At 42.9% G+C, this 17,804-nt stretch overlaps 1 protein-coding gene across 3 annotated transcripts; it reads left to right on the top strand.

Annotated features, from left to right (window-relative positions):
• Positions 1-240: 240 nt before the first annotated feature.
• On the top strand, positions 241-15,773 carry Gypa (glycophorin A). 3 transcript variants are annotated; one of them, XM_087595166.1, is made up of 7 exons: positions 241-290; positions 2,622-2,696; positions 6,950-7,138; positions 9,594-9,623; positions 10,579-10,664; positions 12,649-12,717; positions 14,891-15,557. In XM_087595166.1, exons 1-7 carry the CDS (start codon positions 257-259, stop codon positions 14,918-14,920), a joined length of 513 nt encoding a protein of 170 aa, XP_087451292.1. In that variant the 5' UTR covers positions 241-256; the 3' UTR covers positions 14,921-15,557.
• The last annotated feature ends 2,031 nt before the right edge of the window (positions 15,774-17,804 follow it).

The following is a 17,804-nucleotide window of genomic DNA, read 5'->3' as shown; positions in this document are numbered from 1 at the left end:
ACTGCTACCTCGTGGTGCTCGCTTCATTTACATGTAGTAAATTTAACACAGCAGGCAATTCTTTGAAACAAAGATTTTAATTACACTCTGGTCATCACAGTTATGCAGACTTCCAGTTATCTTTATTAACAGACACTAAACAATGTTGCATCATTTAAATGCTAGCCAATGAGTAGCCACGGTCTGAGGAAGGTGGGCCTGAGAGATACCAGCAAGTAGGCAAGGCCAGAGGGTAAGGCTAACAGACACTGCCAATATGACGGATTCGACTCCAGCCACCGTGACCTCGAGTGAGTAAATGTTTCCAACTTGATGATATTTTATTGTCAATGTACTTATTTAAACTATGGATTGCCTCAATGCTGGTTTTCTCAGTTAGCTGAACCAATGACTGAGTAGTATATTAAATTTCAGTCTGGTGGCTGGATTTTATTAGGATTCTGAATAGCAGTCCCCTAGTCTGAGAACTGCCTTTGATTCTAAGCCTACATAGCATTGAAAGAGTATAAGTAATATCTTTGTATAAACAAACATGTTAGTTTGCTTGGGCTATGAAAAGACTTATTTCTAAGCGAAGGTTAGTAGTGATGGTTAGGGTAGATTATGTCCTTTCTTTTTCAAAACTAGTATAACCAGTTTCTCCTGCTGAGGGGAGACGAGCACTGAGTTCCCTTTGTGGAACTGTTTCTAAGAAAACAAAAACAATAACAAAAAAAACAAACAAACAAACAAAAACCTTTCTAATTGGTTTAGGTGTTCTATGGCTGGGCTGAATCCAAAGTACTATTTTATTAAAATTAATTCCTTGAATTTTAAAGTAGCCTCATTGTGAGCCTCCTTCTGAGGATATTTTAAGCAGTGTTTTCTCTAACACAGTGATTCTGTGTTAGAAACACCAGGGTCCAGGCAGCTCGGTGAAGTATATTTCATCCTCAGTCAGAGGGAGCAGCAGAGAGCTGCGGGCCATTTTGTAGGATGCAGGGGTGAGACCCAGACTCCCTGGCAGGTTAGGGTGGCACAAGCCTTAAGAACACAGGTATAAGGAACAGCAGAAGTGAGTTCAAATCTAAAAGTCTGGTATCCCTGAGGCAAATCATTGGCCCTATCTTGGCCCCATCTGTAAAATGTAGGCAATGCTGGTATTGACCTCATAGCAACCACATAAGGGCTGAGCAAAGTATTAACACAACACAATGTACTCATCCCAGCACCTTATGTAAGGTACATCTGCTTATTGTATATTAAGTATGAGTTATTGCACATTAAGTATAAGACTTATCTTCATAAAAGGAATTGATAAGTACCATTAAAATCAGTGCTCGCTATGGTAGCCATGGCAGAGAGAAAAAGCTGGGCACACGGCAGGATAGTACTCCATGATGTCTCTGTATTATGGGCAGATGGTCCCAGGCTGCCTCTGCATTTCAATCCACGTGTCTAGAGCAGTGATCGGCAGGCCCTGTGGACATCGGGTATCTTTGGTGTGCTAATTTCACGTCCCTGCCACATCCAGCCGCTGACAGAAGGACTGTGTAATACGTTTGGGGCCTCTAGGATGTCTTCACAGTGACTACTGTGGCTCACGTCTCTACCAGCTCTTTACAAAAGTCACGTTTCTTCCGCATCCCCAGAACTTATTTTTAAAACAGAATGCCTGTTACAGCTGGGGATCGTGCCGTGACCCCCAGCACTCAGAGGCAGAGGCAGGTGGATCTCTGTGGTTCAAGCCAGTTTGGTCTGCATAGCATGATCTGTCTCAAGGCAAAAAGCTGGCAAGATAGCTCTATGACTCAGAGTGCTTGTCGCTCTTGCTGAGGACCTGAGTTCTGTTCCCAGCACCTACAGGGCAGCTAAAAATTGTCTATAGTTCCAGTCTTAGGGGTTCTGATGGCTCTTCGGGACTGCACCAGCACCAGCACATGCAGGAAAACACTCACACCCATAAACAAAAAATAAATAAGTCTTTTATAAATAGCGGTTCCAACTGGAGTGAGATGGCGATTCCCCGGCAGTGACTAGCATCCCTGCACACACTCGCACCCCCTCCTATGATTATAGGAAGTACCTGCTCAGATCTTTTCACCATGATTAAGGATTGCCCAGTGTTTTTGAGGAGTGTTCTGCCTAGCTAACCTTCTGCCAGACAAATGGTTGACGAGTCCTTTGACACTCTGCAGGCAGTGGGAAGCACATGTAGAAGAACTTTCCTGCTTTTTCTTTGCAGCCCATTTTCTTACAGCCATTCTCCATATACCTTTAACTCTGCATTCCCAAGAAGAGCATTCGCCACCGTGGTCAGGACTGGGTAGGGCCTATGTTTTCACTACACATTTCCACAGTGAGGGGCGCTTGTGCTCTTGAGAACCCTCTGAGTTCAGTTTCCAGCACCTACAGAGCAGCTCACAGCTGTCTGGGACTCTACTTTTAGGGGACCCAATGCCACCCTGGCTCCCACAGGCACCAAGGGATACATATGCACATGCAAGCAAACACTCATAGCCATAAACATAAAAATAAATAAACGTTTTTTAAAAAGTAATCATTGTAGCTGGGGTTGAGATGACAGTCTCCTGTGGACTGTGGGAGGCTCATCTTAACTAACTTCTCTCTTTTCTGTATAGATTCTGCTCTTGTATCCACTTCAAGGCTGGCTTCAACTGTACATTACCTGAGTTCAGCAGCAGTGCCAACATCACGTAGGTTCTGTGTTTTTGCATAATAGATTTGTAGTCATTAGTATTTTATCTGAATCTCTAGTAAGACATATACGCGGGCTGGGGATTTAGCTCAGTGGTAGAGCGCTTACCTAGGAAGCGCAAGGCCCTGGGTTCGGTCCCCAGCTCCGAAAAAAAGAACCAAAAAAAAAAAAAAAAAAAAAAAAGACATATACGCAATGTCTTCTGGGCTCAATGAACTGACATTAAAAAATATTGAACAGACACTCCAATGCTTGCCTCTGGGAATAGGCTCCTGGACTTTTGTCCCTGTGTGTTTTAACTAAGCAAAGAGAATTGTCACATGGAGCACTGAAGAAACATTTAAAAAGGTTTAGAAAATTAAAAAGAACAAGGCCTACCCCTGCTTCTTGGGAAGCCTATGAGGAGGGTGCTTGCAGAGCAGTGGAGGAAGGCGGATAACATTGGTCGCTGTGCTGTGGTCGTTAAAAGCAGCTTAGAGGTTCCTGGTGAAGCTCGCTCTCAAAGAACACAACAGAGGAAGGAGTCACAGTGGACACATCAGCAAGGCCTGGTGGCACTTTCTCCTCTCAGTTTTTCAGCGGGTTTGCCTCTTCCGTGAGGTAGGAATTCATTCTCAAGTCCCTAACTGTCACACCAAATGCCTGTGAATAAAACCCCAGACCACCCCTCTGATTGCAGGCTTCTACCATACCATAATGAGGTGGTGTTTTGGCCAATGCCTAATTCAAAGCCGTGAATACCCCTCACCCCAAGTATTGCTTAGCTCCCATGCACACCTCAGCACAGGTCTGCGAGAGGAGATCTAGCCCTTATCTCCTCACACAGGTCCTGAGATGTTTTAGGTCAGGCTCAAGTTTAGCAGCTGGCCTGAACTTCCTCTAAGGTTATGGAACGAAGGCATTAGCCAATTTACGCAATGAACTTGTCAGAATTCAGGAAACCAACCCACTCGACTCAAGGGAGAAGTTTAGTGCTTGGTGGTGTGTGTGCTTATAAGTGAAAGAGACTTGGCTGTGCTTCTTCTAGGAAGACTGAAGTGATGAGCTCTGTCCTTGGCATCACTTTGTCAACATTTCCACATGGTTTCCATGCAGGTAGCAATCGTTCGTGCCCAGGGCTGTCACCAACCCCTTGGCACTCTCTACCCAAGGCTACAGAGGCAGGCATCCCACTTCACAGAAAGTATCTCCAGAGAGAACTGCCTGCTACTGGTTTCTGTTGAACAAGGTTATGGTGTATATTTAAACGTGTGTATTTGTCCCAAGAAAACAAGACTTTGTAAGGAGTATTTACTGAGTCCTGACCCAAGCCCCACTTGATTTTTTTTTCTACAAGTTCTCTGCAGTCAGTATTCCATTTGTAGATGAAAAAACCAGGAGTTTGAAATATTTTGAGAACTTACCAGAAGCCAGTGAACAGAGACATTGCAATGCAAATCTAGACAGTTTCAATATAGTCTCCTCACGCTCAACCAATTTGCTACCGCCCCTCCCCGATAAACAGTCACTTCATTTTTTTTTTATGAGTATAAAGTGTGCCTGAGACGGCGTTTACCATTTTTCCATCTTAAGTGTTTGCTCCTCCCATATCACTGTGTATTTGTCACCATGGTCTTGCTTCAGAATGTTCTCATTATTCCAAAAAAAGCAGTCAGGCAGAACCATTATCAGTCCCCTCCCACCTCCCCCCAACCCCCATTACTCCATCCCTTCCCTCCCTCTCCCCTCCCCCACGACCCCACCCCCACCCCTCCCTGCCCACAGTAACTACTAAGTTTCTTTCTGATATGAAGAAAATGTACTTTACCCTTTGCAGTGTAGATAGCCAAGTTATTGAAAATACTACTTTCTCCTGGATCTAAATCCTATGTCACTGATCTTTGGCCTGTCCGCCAGGGCAACAGCACTAACACTGCAATTTTTTTGTTTCTGTTTCTGTTTCCTTTTGTTTGTCTTTGTCGTGACTTTGAACTCAGAAGGTTTGAGTCTTCAGACTGCATTCTTGAGCCCTGCTTTGGCTGCTTGACTCTCTGAACTGCATGTGATTTCAGGATCAGGTTTCCCCTTGTTAAGACACTGAGCGGGCATGCTCATTTAATGTGGTCAGCATTGATACAATGTATGCTCATTTAACGTGGTCAGCATTGATACAATGTGTGCTCATTTAATGTGGTCAGCATTGACCACGTATACACTATTCATACTCTCATTATACAGCCAGGAAAGACACAGAGATAACTGGCCAAAGTGCCCTGAGTTCGAGCTACTGGCATTTAGGAAATTCTACTCTAGCCAATGTGCTAACTGAATACGCTGAGATGGTTTTCTTTCTCTCACACCCTATTCCAGTCCTGGGTCTTCCTTCCCCTTACAATGTGAATGTGTTTTGCCTTCTTTTTCCCGTTAGCTGAAGCCTTTAGTGAAGGTTGATTGTCTCCCTCCTGAGTATAGCTACTAAGCTGCCTCTAAACCTATAGGACAGCCCTGTTAACATTTTACTCTTTTCTAACATGGATTATATTTTTTAAATCTAAGAGCAACTGTTAGATGTGGCCAGTCCCATCATGATTATATTGGATACTCAGAATGAAAGAAGTTAATTAAAATACAAAACAAGACGAATACAGCAATCTAGTCGAAGTCACCTGAACAATGGACGGTGATGCTGACATGTGTAGCTTACTAGAAAAAAAATGTTATACAAGTCCACCCTTCCCCTTCCTTCCTGAGCTATTCAAAAAGGGTGCAGATCTCAAAATCCCTCTGTCAGGCAATGCAACAGTGTTCCTACTTTGCAAGGAAATGAGAGCAGGCATGAGGACAAAGTATATGCTCATTTATTAACGGGCAAATTGGAAACAAATGTAATTATTTGTGATTGCAACTCACATGGATTGCATTTTCTTCTCAACCTGTCACAACTGGAGACACGTGTTAAAATTCCCTACCACATTTATGTTGGGTTTCACCTGTTCCCAGTCTGTGCTGTAGTGTTTAGGGGCTATAATGCCCATAGTTGCCTAAGCATCATTCGTAATGTGTCTTTTACAAAGATAGCTTTCCTCATCCTCTTCAGGTACAGGGGCTTGCTACCAAACTTAACACCCTGAGTTTGATCCCCAGAATCCACATCGTGTGTCTTTTGGACGCTACACACACACACACACACACACACACACACACACACACACACACACACTGTGGTACATTGCATGCCCCCACACATATACACATGTATAAATAAATAAATGTGCACCCTGTTGGAAGTATAAAGTATGTCCACATTTATTTGCTCGTCCCCTCTCTTACCTATGGAAAGCCACATAGCCCATTGGTTCATTGACCATCTTTATGTCTTAATGGATCATGTATGGGGTGGATAAGGCTGTACATAGCCAAATGACCAGTGGCTTCTATGGGCCTTGAAGAAACGCCAGGTGTCTCATCTTGACTCATGAGAGAAGTATCTCAGGGGATCAGAGAACCCTCACAATTGGGCTCTGTGACCAAAGAGGCTCGTTAGAGAAATAGGGGCTACAGAGAGCTAAGCATAGCCTGTGGGTTTTGAACAACTTCCGAGGGGCCTTTAGATTTTCAAGTGCTCAAGACAACAAAGGAAGAACACTTGACAGCGTGTGAATGTTCCGTGAGCTCACTCTACTCTGCCCATCAGTCCTGACCAGAGCACAACCATATCCTCTCCTCACGCTTTGCTTCCACTCTGTCTGCTTTTTCACCAGAACAATCTAAACAGGCAGGTCCGCACTGCAGGCAGTGTTAGTCAGAGATAAGGACTCTGTAAGGAGGGGTGGCTTGCTGGTGAGAGGACTGCTTATCCAGAACATTCTTGGCTGCAAGGATGGGTTCCCTCATGAAGCTCTCTCAGCCCTTTATCCACCTCCTCCTGTATGCCATCGATGGTGGTTTTCACCCACTGAGACTGTAATGTAGGATAAAGTCCACACTGTGTGGTGCCTGCCTATCCCTATAGCCTCTGCTGTCCCTCCACTTCTCCAGCCTTTTCCTGTGGTGGACTAGGAAGGAATAGGTGAACATCTGTAGTGTCCACAACTTGTAATGATGTCTCAAATTCTAGACCACCTGTGATATTATTGATTCTGTACTTGAACCTCCGTGCAGTCTAAGTCTGATAGAATACAACGTCAATCTCTTTTTTTCTATGAGGTATCCCTAGAGATGTGCTCATCTCAGAGCAAAGGATACTAAAGCACTCTTGCCTCTGCTGTGCAGGCGATCTGAAGCTGTGGCCAATGGGTGTTGGGATGAAATTGGCTGCTGCTGAGTTTGCTGATGCACACCAGGCACTCCATGGTTATTCCACCTCTCAACTTCTGTTTTGCACAGATGCACCCCATCACACGCCCCTTCCTGAAGTGCCTGTTAGAGCCAAAGACCTCACCGACTTGTCATCTCATACAGGTTCGTTATATTTTCATTAGTTGCACTGGAGTCTGTGTTGTGGTGCGGATGGGATCTGACTGGTGACCAAGTGACTGTAGGGAAACTGACCAACACTGAGGAACGCAAGCTAAGAGGGCAGGTTGTTCAGGGGCTCTTGACTTGGCATAGTGCACAGAAATAACACTGTTTATCAGAGACATTGCTGAACCAAAAACACCCTAAGAACATGCCCAGAAAATGGGGGGTGGGGTGAAAAATAAAGGAATCCAGGAGTAAACCAGAAGGCTGTAAAGAGTCTGGAGAAAACCTAATGAGCTCACCTGAGCTGACCCCATTCCGCTACAGACCTTGAATGAATTACCTTGAGGCACCTCAATGCTATTAATCTCAAAAGGAGGCCAGGCTCACTTGCCCCACAGCGTTACTCCACAGATTAAAGAGAGGTAAGTAAGAGAGGAGGCCAGCAGGCCCAGCGCCAGACAGATCCCGGTGTCTGCAGAACGATAGTCTGTAAGCCAAATTGGCTGTTGAGATAAGGAGTGGGGCTGTGGTACAGTCGCTTGTGCAATCTCTCTCCCTCCCTTCCTACCTCCCTCCCCGTCTAGTTTTAAGAAAACCATTTCCCAAAACCTGATTCAAAGTAAGGTTGGCCGTCTTCTGTGGGTAGGATTTGGGGAAGGCACTGCCCATTTACACTACAGCCTGAGAAAGACTCACCATGGCTTCAGGATCCAAGAGACTTGGGATTGTCGGGAAGTGTCTCCTGAGATGAGCGGAAGGAATGGGTTTCAAAAGCCAAGGAGAAAATTTAGGCCAAGTGTTTAGAACTAATTATCCACACTCACAGCTCTGATTGACAGTTTTAACCTCAGCATGAAGCCAACATGACGATGTCATCTGGGACAGTCAGGTCCTGAGTGGACACACAGTGCTACATGACATGTGTTCTATAAATGACAGCTGTGTAGGGGACAGGGCGCTGTTCATTTTCATGCATGGTTAATAGAGTCTAACCAGAACTCAGAGATATAAAAGTTTTAATTCTTACTTCCTCTGGGGAAAAACACAACTGTAAAGCACAGAGACGTTGAGAAATACGTTTAAGAACTCTCGCAAGTGGTAGGCATCCCCTGAGTGAACCCAAGGCCTACATGCTCAGCACCGAAGACGGAGCAAACAAGCTTGATGAGCCTTGACTTTTCGGATAGATTTTGACACCTTTCAGAATTCTCAGTCCTGGAGAGTGGCAAAACACATCCACTTTCTTGGTTGTGCGATACCAAGTCACATGAGACAATTATTTGTAATAAAAGCGGGAGACTTGAGTTGTGCTAGTGTGAGGGCTCCATGGGGTGAAAGGGGAGCTGAGGAAAAAAAAATCTGTGGTGTGAACTGGCAGGGGAAGGTTGATTCTATTGGGACCCTTACAGAGAGGGAACCCGACGGGACCGTTGCCAAATGTTCAAATGAGACACAGTAAGTGTTTGGGTTTCGTGACATAAATCTAGGGGACTGAGAGCCACGTGAGCCCTCTGGAGGCTGGACCAGAGTTTGTGTGCAGCACTGTGTGAGAGTCCCCTTTGGCCTCCCCATTTTTACATGCCCTGCTTCCTGTGGGAGTTATTAGGTGATTCCTCAAATGCTCCCATCTACTGGCTTGTTGGCCACTCTTTCACCCATGAATATTTATTGGGCGGTAAAAGTCTTCACTAGTGGTTAGAATGACACATTTCCTAAAATACTATGTTAGTTACTTTCTGTTGCTAAAACAAAGCACCAGGACCCAAAGTGATTTATGGAAGACCGCGGTATTCTGGCTTGTTTCCAGGGGAGAGACCATGAGGTGGGAGATGTGGAGATCTCACATCTGCAACTGCAAAGACAAACCAAAGTGAGCCATTAGGATGGGATACAAGGCTGTGACTACCTACCAAAGCCTGTCACCAGCACTGAACTCCCTCCAGGAAGGCTGGCACTCCATATTTCCTCACCAGAGAGTCCCACCATCGAGAAGCAAGTGTTCAAACACTTATCCGAACCAACACAAACACTTTAGTGTTGAAGGGCTGCTCATTCCTTTTGGTACTGGACAACCAATTTGGCACGCTCTTCCCTGGAGAAGGCCATCCCTCCCACTCCCAGCATTCCTCAATGGCCTAGAGTTCTCTGAAAACAAACATACAGGTAGCATCATAGAGACCAAACAAGTTATATTTAGGAATGTACACATATATACTTATACATATGTGCACACAACAACAGTTTATAAGAACATCATAAATTTGAAGGGCAGTGGGGAAGGATCCATGGGAAATTTGGGAGAGAGGAAATGGAAGGGAGAGATGTAATTAAATTATAATCTCAAAAGAGAAAAGACAAAATCCTCTACTTCCAAATGGTTTTTGTTTTGTTGTGTTGTGTTTTAAGGCATACCCTTCTTACTCTGACTTACTTTGAAAACTTGATTTTTCAGGAATGTTGGAACACGAATTTTCCGCGCCAGGTATGTTGATGTGTGTTAATGAAATGTCATCCTTTCCATTTTTAAGTTATAGGGTTTTAGTTTCAAATACGTAGTAACTGACAAAGACCCATGTTAAGAAGAGAATATATGTCATTAACATTAGTGACAAAAGCAAATATTCCTGATTTTGAAGTAAAAACTTTTTTTTTAACCTTGGATGTAGGAATGCACAATTTGATCCTTTTTTCCTAAGTTATATTTTCATAATTTTTAAAATCAACTACAGACATCTGACAAAAGTCTCTTTGTTTATTAAAAACAAACAAGCAAACAAACAGAAACAAGAAAGAAACTGAGTCTTCCTTTTGCTGCCAATTAGTTAGCATAATATAAAAACTGTGTAGAGACCATTTCTGTCTCGGTCCTGATTCACCTTCATCCATATCTTTACAACCTCCATTCTAACTAACATCATGTTATTTTATCGGTGAGTATACAGGAAACGTGCCCCAACGTGTCAAAAACTTAGAACAGTGCTTCTAACTGTTGCTAACCATGGAGCTCAGTCTCATTTATAAGCTGCTTAGACAACTTCTCTTCCAAACCTGTGTTTCTATGATCCATTTCATGCCTGTTGATCCATTAAGACATTGTTTTCTCTAGTAATGTTCAAACCATCCAAGGTTTTGTGGGGTTTCCCCACCAGTGCAGAAATCTCTTGTCTGAGGTTATGCCTGCAAAGAACACTGAATTTTGGTGTCAGAACTCCGAGGTGATGGTCAGATGTTAACCCACTGTGTGACTCCGAAACAGAAAGTTCTGGATTCCCACGGGGTTACTGTCAAAATCCAACATTTTTGAAGATTCAAAGTGCATGAAATTATGAAGTATTAATGCATTTTCTATGAGCAGGTCAGGGTATATCTATCATCTTACTTGGTTTTTCAAATGACACAGTTGATTTTGTGCTTTCTTTGCTGTGTGTCTCCCATAGTGGCGATACTCATCATTTTGGGGGTGATGGCTGGAATCATCGGAATTATCCTTCTCATCTCTTACTCTATCGGCCAAATAATAAAGGTAAGAGCTCAGTGTTGCATGTCAGGTACCAGTGTGAACAAACTTGGGTAGCATATTCTTCTGTAACTGAACACAAAGAGAAAGAGAATCTTACAAAACTCCATCCTTTGAAACTAGACACAGAAAGGCACAGAATCCTCCACTGAACTGTTTTTGCCTTTGCCAAATTTAAGGTGACTCTTGCATATAAATTTATTCTCCATGCCTCCAGTATGAGGTTCCACAAAGTTCTTGCCTAATATGGTTTAGTATATTCTGATGGCTAAAGATGAGCCAGTGAGATTTCTACTTTAATTTGTGTATAAAATATTTAAGACAATATGTTATACTTAGATTCATTGAAAACTTTTTACTTATTTCCTTTTTTAAGATTTATATTTTAATTGTGTGCCTGTGCACACGTGTGTGTGTTTGCATGAGTTTGTGTGTGTGTGATTTAATGCACATTTCATAAATGTATATTCGTCTGTGTGTGTGTGTGTGTGTGTGTGTGTGTGTGTGTGTGTGTGTGTGTGTGTTATTACCTCCAGAGGTCAGAAGTCATCAGATCCCCTGGAACTGGTTGGGTGCTGGAAACTGAGCCTGGGTCATTTGCAAGAGCAGTAATGATCCTAACCACTGAACAGTCTTTCCAGACACCCTTCTTCTTATTTCAATCCCCACTGTTTCTGAAATAAGTTATTAAAATTTCACCCATGATTTTTCACCATTTGAGTTCTTAATGACTAAAGCGATTTTAAAATACATATTGCAAGATGGTATGTTCAGGGGGTTATCTCTATAATTTGTTAAATGTATACCTCACAGCTTTCTAAAGCACATAAAGATCTACCTAAAGATGTTTAAGACCCAAAACCTGTGTGTGCGTTCCTGATGCTGCCACTGGATCTGCAATCAGGTCCTATGAGTTGAGCACCAAGTCACAGAAGGTCAACAGCTGGGCACTTTGCATCTTCTGTTTTTATTCTCTCTCTGTCTCTCTCTCTGTCTCTCTCTCTGTTTCTGACTCTGTCGGTCTGTCTGTCTGTCCCCCTCTCTCAGATTGCTCCACCATAACCATGATCTATCTGGAATATTTGATACAGTTAGGGTGGTGGCCACCCTCCAGTAGCAAAGGAATCACACTGAGATTGACAGGAATTCTACAATTTCTTTGCTCGCATCTTTACTTCCTACCGGCAATTCCGATAATCAGCAAATTCTGCCACTGATTCTCACTATTCAGTATAAATGTGTCTTCCTTAGTAATACTCTGTCAGTCAAGGTTACTCATTTCATTATCTATTAATAATTAAGTTGTATATTAATTTATGGATGCTTGTCTGTGGTATGGGATATCCTGGGTATGAGACGAGTTTTTTGTCTAAAGTCTACACATTGTAAAAAAAAGTCACTTTCTGAGAAAGTATGTGAAAATGAAATTCTCTCTTAGGTGATATTCAAACCCTGAAAAGTCCGGCTGGAAAAACCCGTAGAATAGTCTCTCTTTATATACAAAAATATTTGGATCTGCTCAACATGACTCAGAAATTATATTTCATTCATTTTTAGTTTTTATTCCCATTTTCAATATTTGTTAGAGCAGAGAATATGGAAAAGTCAATCTACGGGATAGCATGACCCCTGTTGAATTGAAATACTATTTAGAAACTCAGGTGTAAATTTAAATCAATGAGCTGGACATGGCAGTGTGTGCCTTTAATCTCAGCACTTGGGAGGCAGGGCAGATGCATCTCTATAAGTTTGAGGCCAGCCTGATATACAGAGAGAATCCTAAAATAGTCTTGGCTATTTAGTGGCAACAAATACAAAACAGAATTTAAATCAGTGTTCATACGTACCTACGGAACAGGGACTACACAACGTTCAACCAAAACTAAAGGACTTTAGAAAAAATGTTTTATTTGAGACATTTTGATTTGGGGGGGGGGTATCTTTAGCTTTTAAAAAATGGTAGTGATAGTCTTTTGTCTTTTATTTCTAGAAAAGGTCAGTTGACATACAGCCTCCTGAGGACGAGGACCAGGGTGTGCCTTTGAGTTCTATTGAGCAGGTTGGTCTTGATGTCTGTATTGTCTCTTGCATGTAGGGAACAGAAATGGATTAGTAGACTCAGTCTTTCAGAGTCATGGGGAAGAAACGTACCTACATTCCCCAACGCTGCTTTTATAAGCCTGAATTTTTTTCTTTTTAATGTGAGAATTGCTTGTAGGGTAAAGAGAGTCTCTCCTAGGTACTTCTTAGTTCCCAACCTGCGGAGTGGTGCATGTAGGAGACCGGACAACAGAGGTTAGGATACAATACTCCAGCTGTGCAGCCAGCGGCTTCCAAACTCACACACACACACAACCCCTTACTGTGAAACCTTGACAAAGTTGCCCTTCTTTTCCCAGCATATAGGAGGCTGTGGATTGGAGGAAGGAAGACTGTGGACTGGAGGATAGCCTGGACTATGGAGTGGGAGCCTACAAGGTGTACACATGGCCATTAGCTCTTGTCAGTGCTTAGACTTCATTTCTAAGTGACCTCCTTGCATCCCGCAGCGAGTCTGGGCTCCTACTCCCACTGCCTATGCAGGTGCTGAGTTGGTCCACACGTGGACAATGGCAGGGCCATCTGTTCATCCAGAAGGATGATGCCTCAGGGTCATTGTCTGTCTAGAGAGAATGTATTACCACCCTTAAAGGTGGGACAAAGGCCAGGTGTGGTGTCACACTTGGGAAGCAAAGGCAGGCGAATCTCTTCAATTTAAGGCCAGACAGTTTTACATACTGAGTTCCAGGACAGCCAGTGTGTGTACAGAGATCCTATCACAAAGGGAAAAAAGAGAAGTGAGGGATTTTTACAAGTTAAAAAGAAAGCACCAGGCCGGGTGATGGTGGCACATTACCTTTAATCCCAGTACTCGGAATACAGAAGCAGGGAATCTCTGGGAGTTCAAGGCCAGCCTGATATTAAGAGTGAGTTCAAGGACAGCCAGGGCTACACAGAGAAACCCTGTCTGGGAAAAAAAATAAAGAAAGAAAGAAAAAAGAAAAAAGGAAGGAAGAAGACGAAGGAAGGAAGGAAGTTAGGCAGGGAGGTAGGGAGGAAGGGAGGGGGAGGGGATTAAAGGAAGGGAGGAGGGGGAGGGGAGGAGAGAAGGGAGGGAGGGGAGAATATAGACTTTTAACAACACTGGGGGCCTCCATACCAGTAAGAAAACAGTTTAGTGGATCTGAGGCTGAGTGGTGCCTCTGTAGTTCGGCTACGCCCTGCCGATATAGTTTATTTGCTCCAATGCTGTTCTCAGGAAACTGCCTGAAGCACCGACCTAAGTAGTGAGTGCTGGGAGAGAAGCCAGCCCAGAGCAGTGAGTTGGAAGGTCTGAAATTAATTGAAGTCCCCCCCCATAATTATTTAAATTCATAACAAGTGAACCATTCGTGTAGATTAAATTATTCAGGGTAAGTTTGTGAGCGAAGTGAAATGAGTTACAGAGTTCAAATGCATCCCGTAAGAGATCTGGGAAAACACAAAATTGTTTAAACATGCTTTAGCCCTTACTTTAGGGAACACAGTTCTAAACAGGTGCTGAAGCTGAAAGCCTGAGGCAAGGCTGACTCAGTGGCCTCTGTAAGAACCAGGCATCGGCAGGGATGAGCAAGGCAGACAGTGCTTGGCCGTGACGTGACTTGGGCTCTGCAGGGAATTCAAGTAAGGGAACTGAGTCAGGTACTGTTGTAGCTTCCTTGTGTATCTCCACCAGCCATGCACTGGGAATACCCAGGAGACTGTCTTGTGGTACAGAACACAGTAAGCTTCTGAGCAGACTCTTCAAGAACGGGAAAACAATATTCCTAAGAATGGCCTCGCAGACTTGAGGGCCTGCCTTCTATTTGAGCACATGTATGTGAATCAACTCACGTCATTACTGCCTGGGCACCAGGTTCTGCCTCTACCCTCCTGTGAGCTCCTCCTCTCTGGAGAAAGGAGCAGCAGGAGAACTGTGAGATTGCTGAAATAGATGTTCTGAAGAAAAAAGAAAAATTCATGCCTTTCTAAAACAAACAAATGGAAATCCTCAAGTAGAGCTAAATGAAAGGTATTTTACAGCAATTATATTCAAAGACTATTCCAAGATTGTAGAATCCAGGTATATATTGGTGCGATGATTTTGTGTTATTTTAAGTCTAACTGTGTCTTATACGACTGCTTTGAAACCCCTCAACCCCATCCTTTTACAGACCGTTAATCAAGAGTTCGCCAATGTTTGAAAGACCTCGAGGAAAACAAGACTTCAGTTGGTGGAAAAAGTAATGCAAAAATCAGATGTTTCAGTAAATTATGTACCTTCCTGAGCTGCACTGTAAGAAGAAAATGTCACCTTTTGAGCCTCCATGATTCACTACAGGGGGTGGGGCACCTCTGTTCATTAATAACTGAAGATGAAGAACAAAAGTTTCCTTGTAGGCTTGATTTTGCTGGCAGAAATTTGTGTAACTCTTTGACTAGAAATTTTACTCAAAAAAAAATGTCAGTCGAGTTTCTGTGCTGTCCTTTAAAGACTGACGCATTCTATTCTGTTGTGGTTTGTTCATGGTGATGTTGTGCAAAGGTGTGACATCCAAGTTTCTTCATCACTTCAATTCCTGAGCCCATTCTCATTTAATTTAAGCAAATTAAAAAACCAGCAAGTCCTCCCGTGTTCTTCCTTGCACACAGGCAAGCACACAGCTCTCTGTTAATGGGAAGGACACTTTACCCTCTCAGAAATGCCGCAAACATAAATATAGGTAAGGACACGCCTCCATTATTCGGTATTTCATGGGTAACTCTTGAGTTTTCAACAAACTTTCTGAACCCATCCAGTGGAAGCCTCCCTTGTTAATAAAACTTTCTAGATATAAGTGATGAAGGGGTTTTGAAACTACACTGCTGCCCATTCCTTTATAGAAAAACTTAAAATAATAATGTTTTTAAGAGGACATGAAGTTAGGAGGAGTGGGGAGGTAGGGGTGGATGTGGGACTGGCAAAGGGAGAGAGTAAGGGATAAGTATGTTCAAAATACATTGTATGAAATTCTCGAATTAATAAAAATGTTTTAAAAAATCAACACAAACGCAAAACCTGTGACTGTCTATTTCCACATTGACGAGAGTCCATATGACTTTGCCTCACATGATAACTAAGTAGATAGGTATATGCACGTATTTGGTCCTGGAAACTTGAATCTATTTTTAATATTTTTTTTAAAAAAAAATCTACTTGTCTGTTCAGAGAATGTTTTATACTTGCCACCTATTTAAAATAAAAGAATGGCAATAAGAAGAGAAAATCTGTTTATATAATATTTTAAGTAGGTTTGAGAATATCATTAAGTTAATTTAATTCAACGATGACCCAAATACCACGGTAATTTTAAGTGTAATTATTTCAATAAATATAAAACTTTAGACTAAGAGAGGGTTTGAGTCTAACCTTGTCTCTGAAGCAATTTACTGGTCAAAGACAGGAAGAGATTAGCGTAATGTTGCTGTCTCAACCAGAGCCCCAGAATGCAGAGGACAATTAAGGTGCAAACTGTTTTCCCCTCCTCGAAGTGTTCTGACCCTTCCTACATACTTCTCTGTTGGCTTTCATACCGAAAGGTAGTGTTTGTAGGAAGAGCGACCTTTATCCTCTTCGTATTTTTTTTTTTTACAATTAAATCAGCAGAAAAAGAAAAAAGAGAGGCTGTAAGAGCTCTTTCCTGTGAAGACGTCACCGTTGACTCCCTGTTGACTCTAGCTGAAGTTCTTAAAATTGGAGATTGAAGGGAGCAAGGGCGAGCTAGTTAGAAAACCTTTTTCTCCAAGCTGCATCATGGTCCCGGGCTCCACCTCTTCGCTGGGGTGTGGGTCCAAATGAGGACAAAGCAGCATACAGTGTGAATAAGGAACGCGAAGAACCAGGGTGCAGCAAACCAAGTGTTGCAGTGATAAGCGGTGACACACCCATTGCCCTCTCGTGGGTTTTAAGTACTTATTCCATCCAATAGTTATTTCACAAAAGAGAGCCCTGAAATACAGATGCTATTCAAATAAAAAGAAACGAAAACAATTCTACCCCACAGGATGCGTGGGCCCGGGTCAAGACAGGGTGAAAGTGTCTGTGTCCCCAGCTCTGCCTGCCGGAGGCCACACGCTCACTTCCGGCTTCTAGAATTAGGCATGTCTTTTGTTGGCAGCACAAGAGTAGAACATTCCAAGAAGGGTTTTATCTCCAAGCATGTGGATCACCTGAGGGTTTAACAAACATATCATTCTAGAGTGTTCATCAGTCAGAAGTCGCTGAAGGATTCCAGGAGACCCAAGGCCCCACAAAGAAAAGGACAATGCTAAGAATCCAGTGTTCCCATGTGTAGCACCCTCTTCTCGCTCTCACACACAGACGAGCTCTGGCTCGCCCACAGGTGTGCATCCTTTGTCTCCTCTGTCCTAAAGTGCAGGTATAACAGGTCCTGGTCACACGCTACATATCTTCCTTTGATGGACAATAAAGTGACTCTTGGAGGTCTGTTCTGCCCAACCTCAGCCTCTGCATAAATGTATATCATGACCTCCAAGGAGACTTCTTTGGATGTGTACAAATATAAGGTACTTTGGAAACCTCGGGATATGATGACATCATGAAGCAACCTGCAAGTTCTAAAAATAAGAAAAGGTGTTAATAAATAAAATGATATGTGAGAGATGACAATGAATTCCTCACTAAAAGCCCAGTGTGTGCATGTGTGAGTGTGTGTGTGTGTGTATGTGTGTATGTGTAAGTATGTATGTGAGTGTGTGTATATATGTGTGTATGTATGAATATGTGTGTGAGTGTGGGAGTATATGTGTGTATGTGTGTGAGTGTGTGTATGTGTATGAGTGTGTGTTTATGTGAGTGTGTGTGTGTATGTTAATGGAGTCCCTCAAAACAATGGAAACATGTCCCACAACTTTTTTACCATTCGCCTGTGTATTTACTTTGCAGGGTGATGTCTCTAGGCTTTTACGACCTCAGCAGTGACTAATTGAAGAGTTAGTGATGTGTAGTACATCTCGTGACTGGTGTTAACACCTACTTCTTTTTTTAAAAAAGTTTGAAATCTCATGGCAGAAAGGATATTCCATTGT

The sequence above is a fragment of the Rattus norvegicus genome, chromosome 19 (genome assembly GCF_021556685.1).
Source record: "Rattus norvegicus strain SHRSP/BbbUtx chromosome 19, alternate assembly SHRSP_T2T, whole genome shotgun sequence".
Lineage (NCBI taxonomy): Eukaryota > Metazoa > Chordata > Mammalia > Rodentia > Muridae > Rattus > Rattus norvegicus.
The sequence above is the reverse complement of the archived record's forward strand: the minus strand, read 5'-3'. Positions and strand labels throughout refer to the sequence as shown.

Excerpts from the sequence above, each read along its gene's own strand:
- Gypa (XM_087595166.1), top strand. The coding sequence starts at position 257 with ATGACGGATTCGACTCCAGCCACCGTGACCTCGA. Across the intron at positions 9,624-10,578 it reads ACACGAATTTTCCGCGCCAG|TGGCGATACTCATCATTTTG; the intron begins GTATGTTGATGT and ends TGTCTCCCATAG. Across the intron at positions 10,665-12,648 it reads CTATCGGCCAAATAATAAAG|AAAAGGTCAGTTGACATACA; the intron begins GTAAGAGCTCAG and ends TTTTATTTCTAG.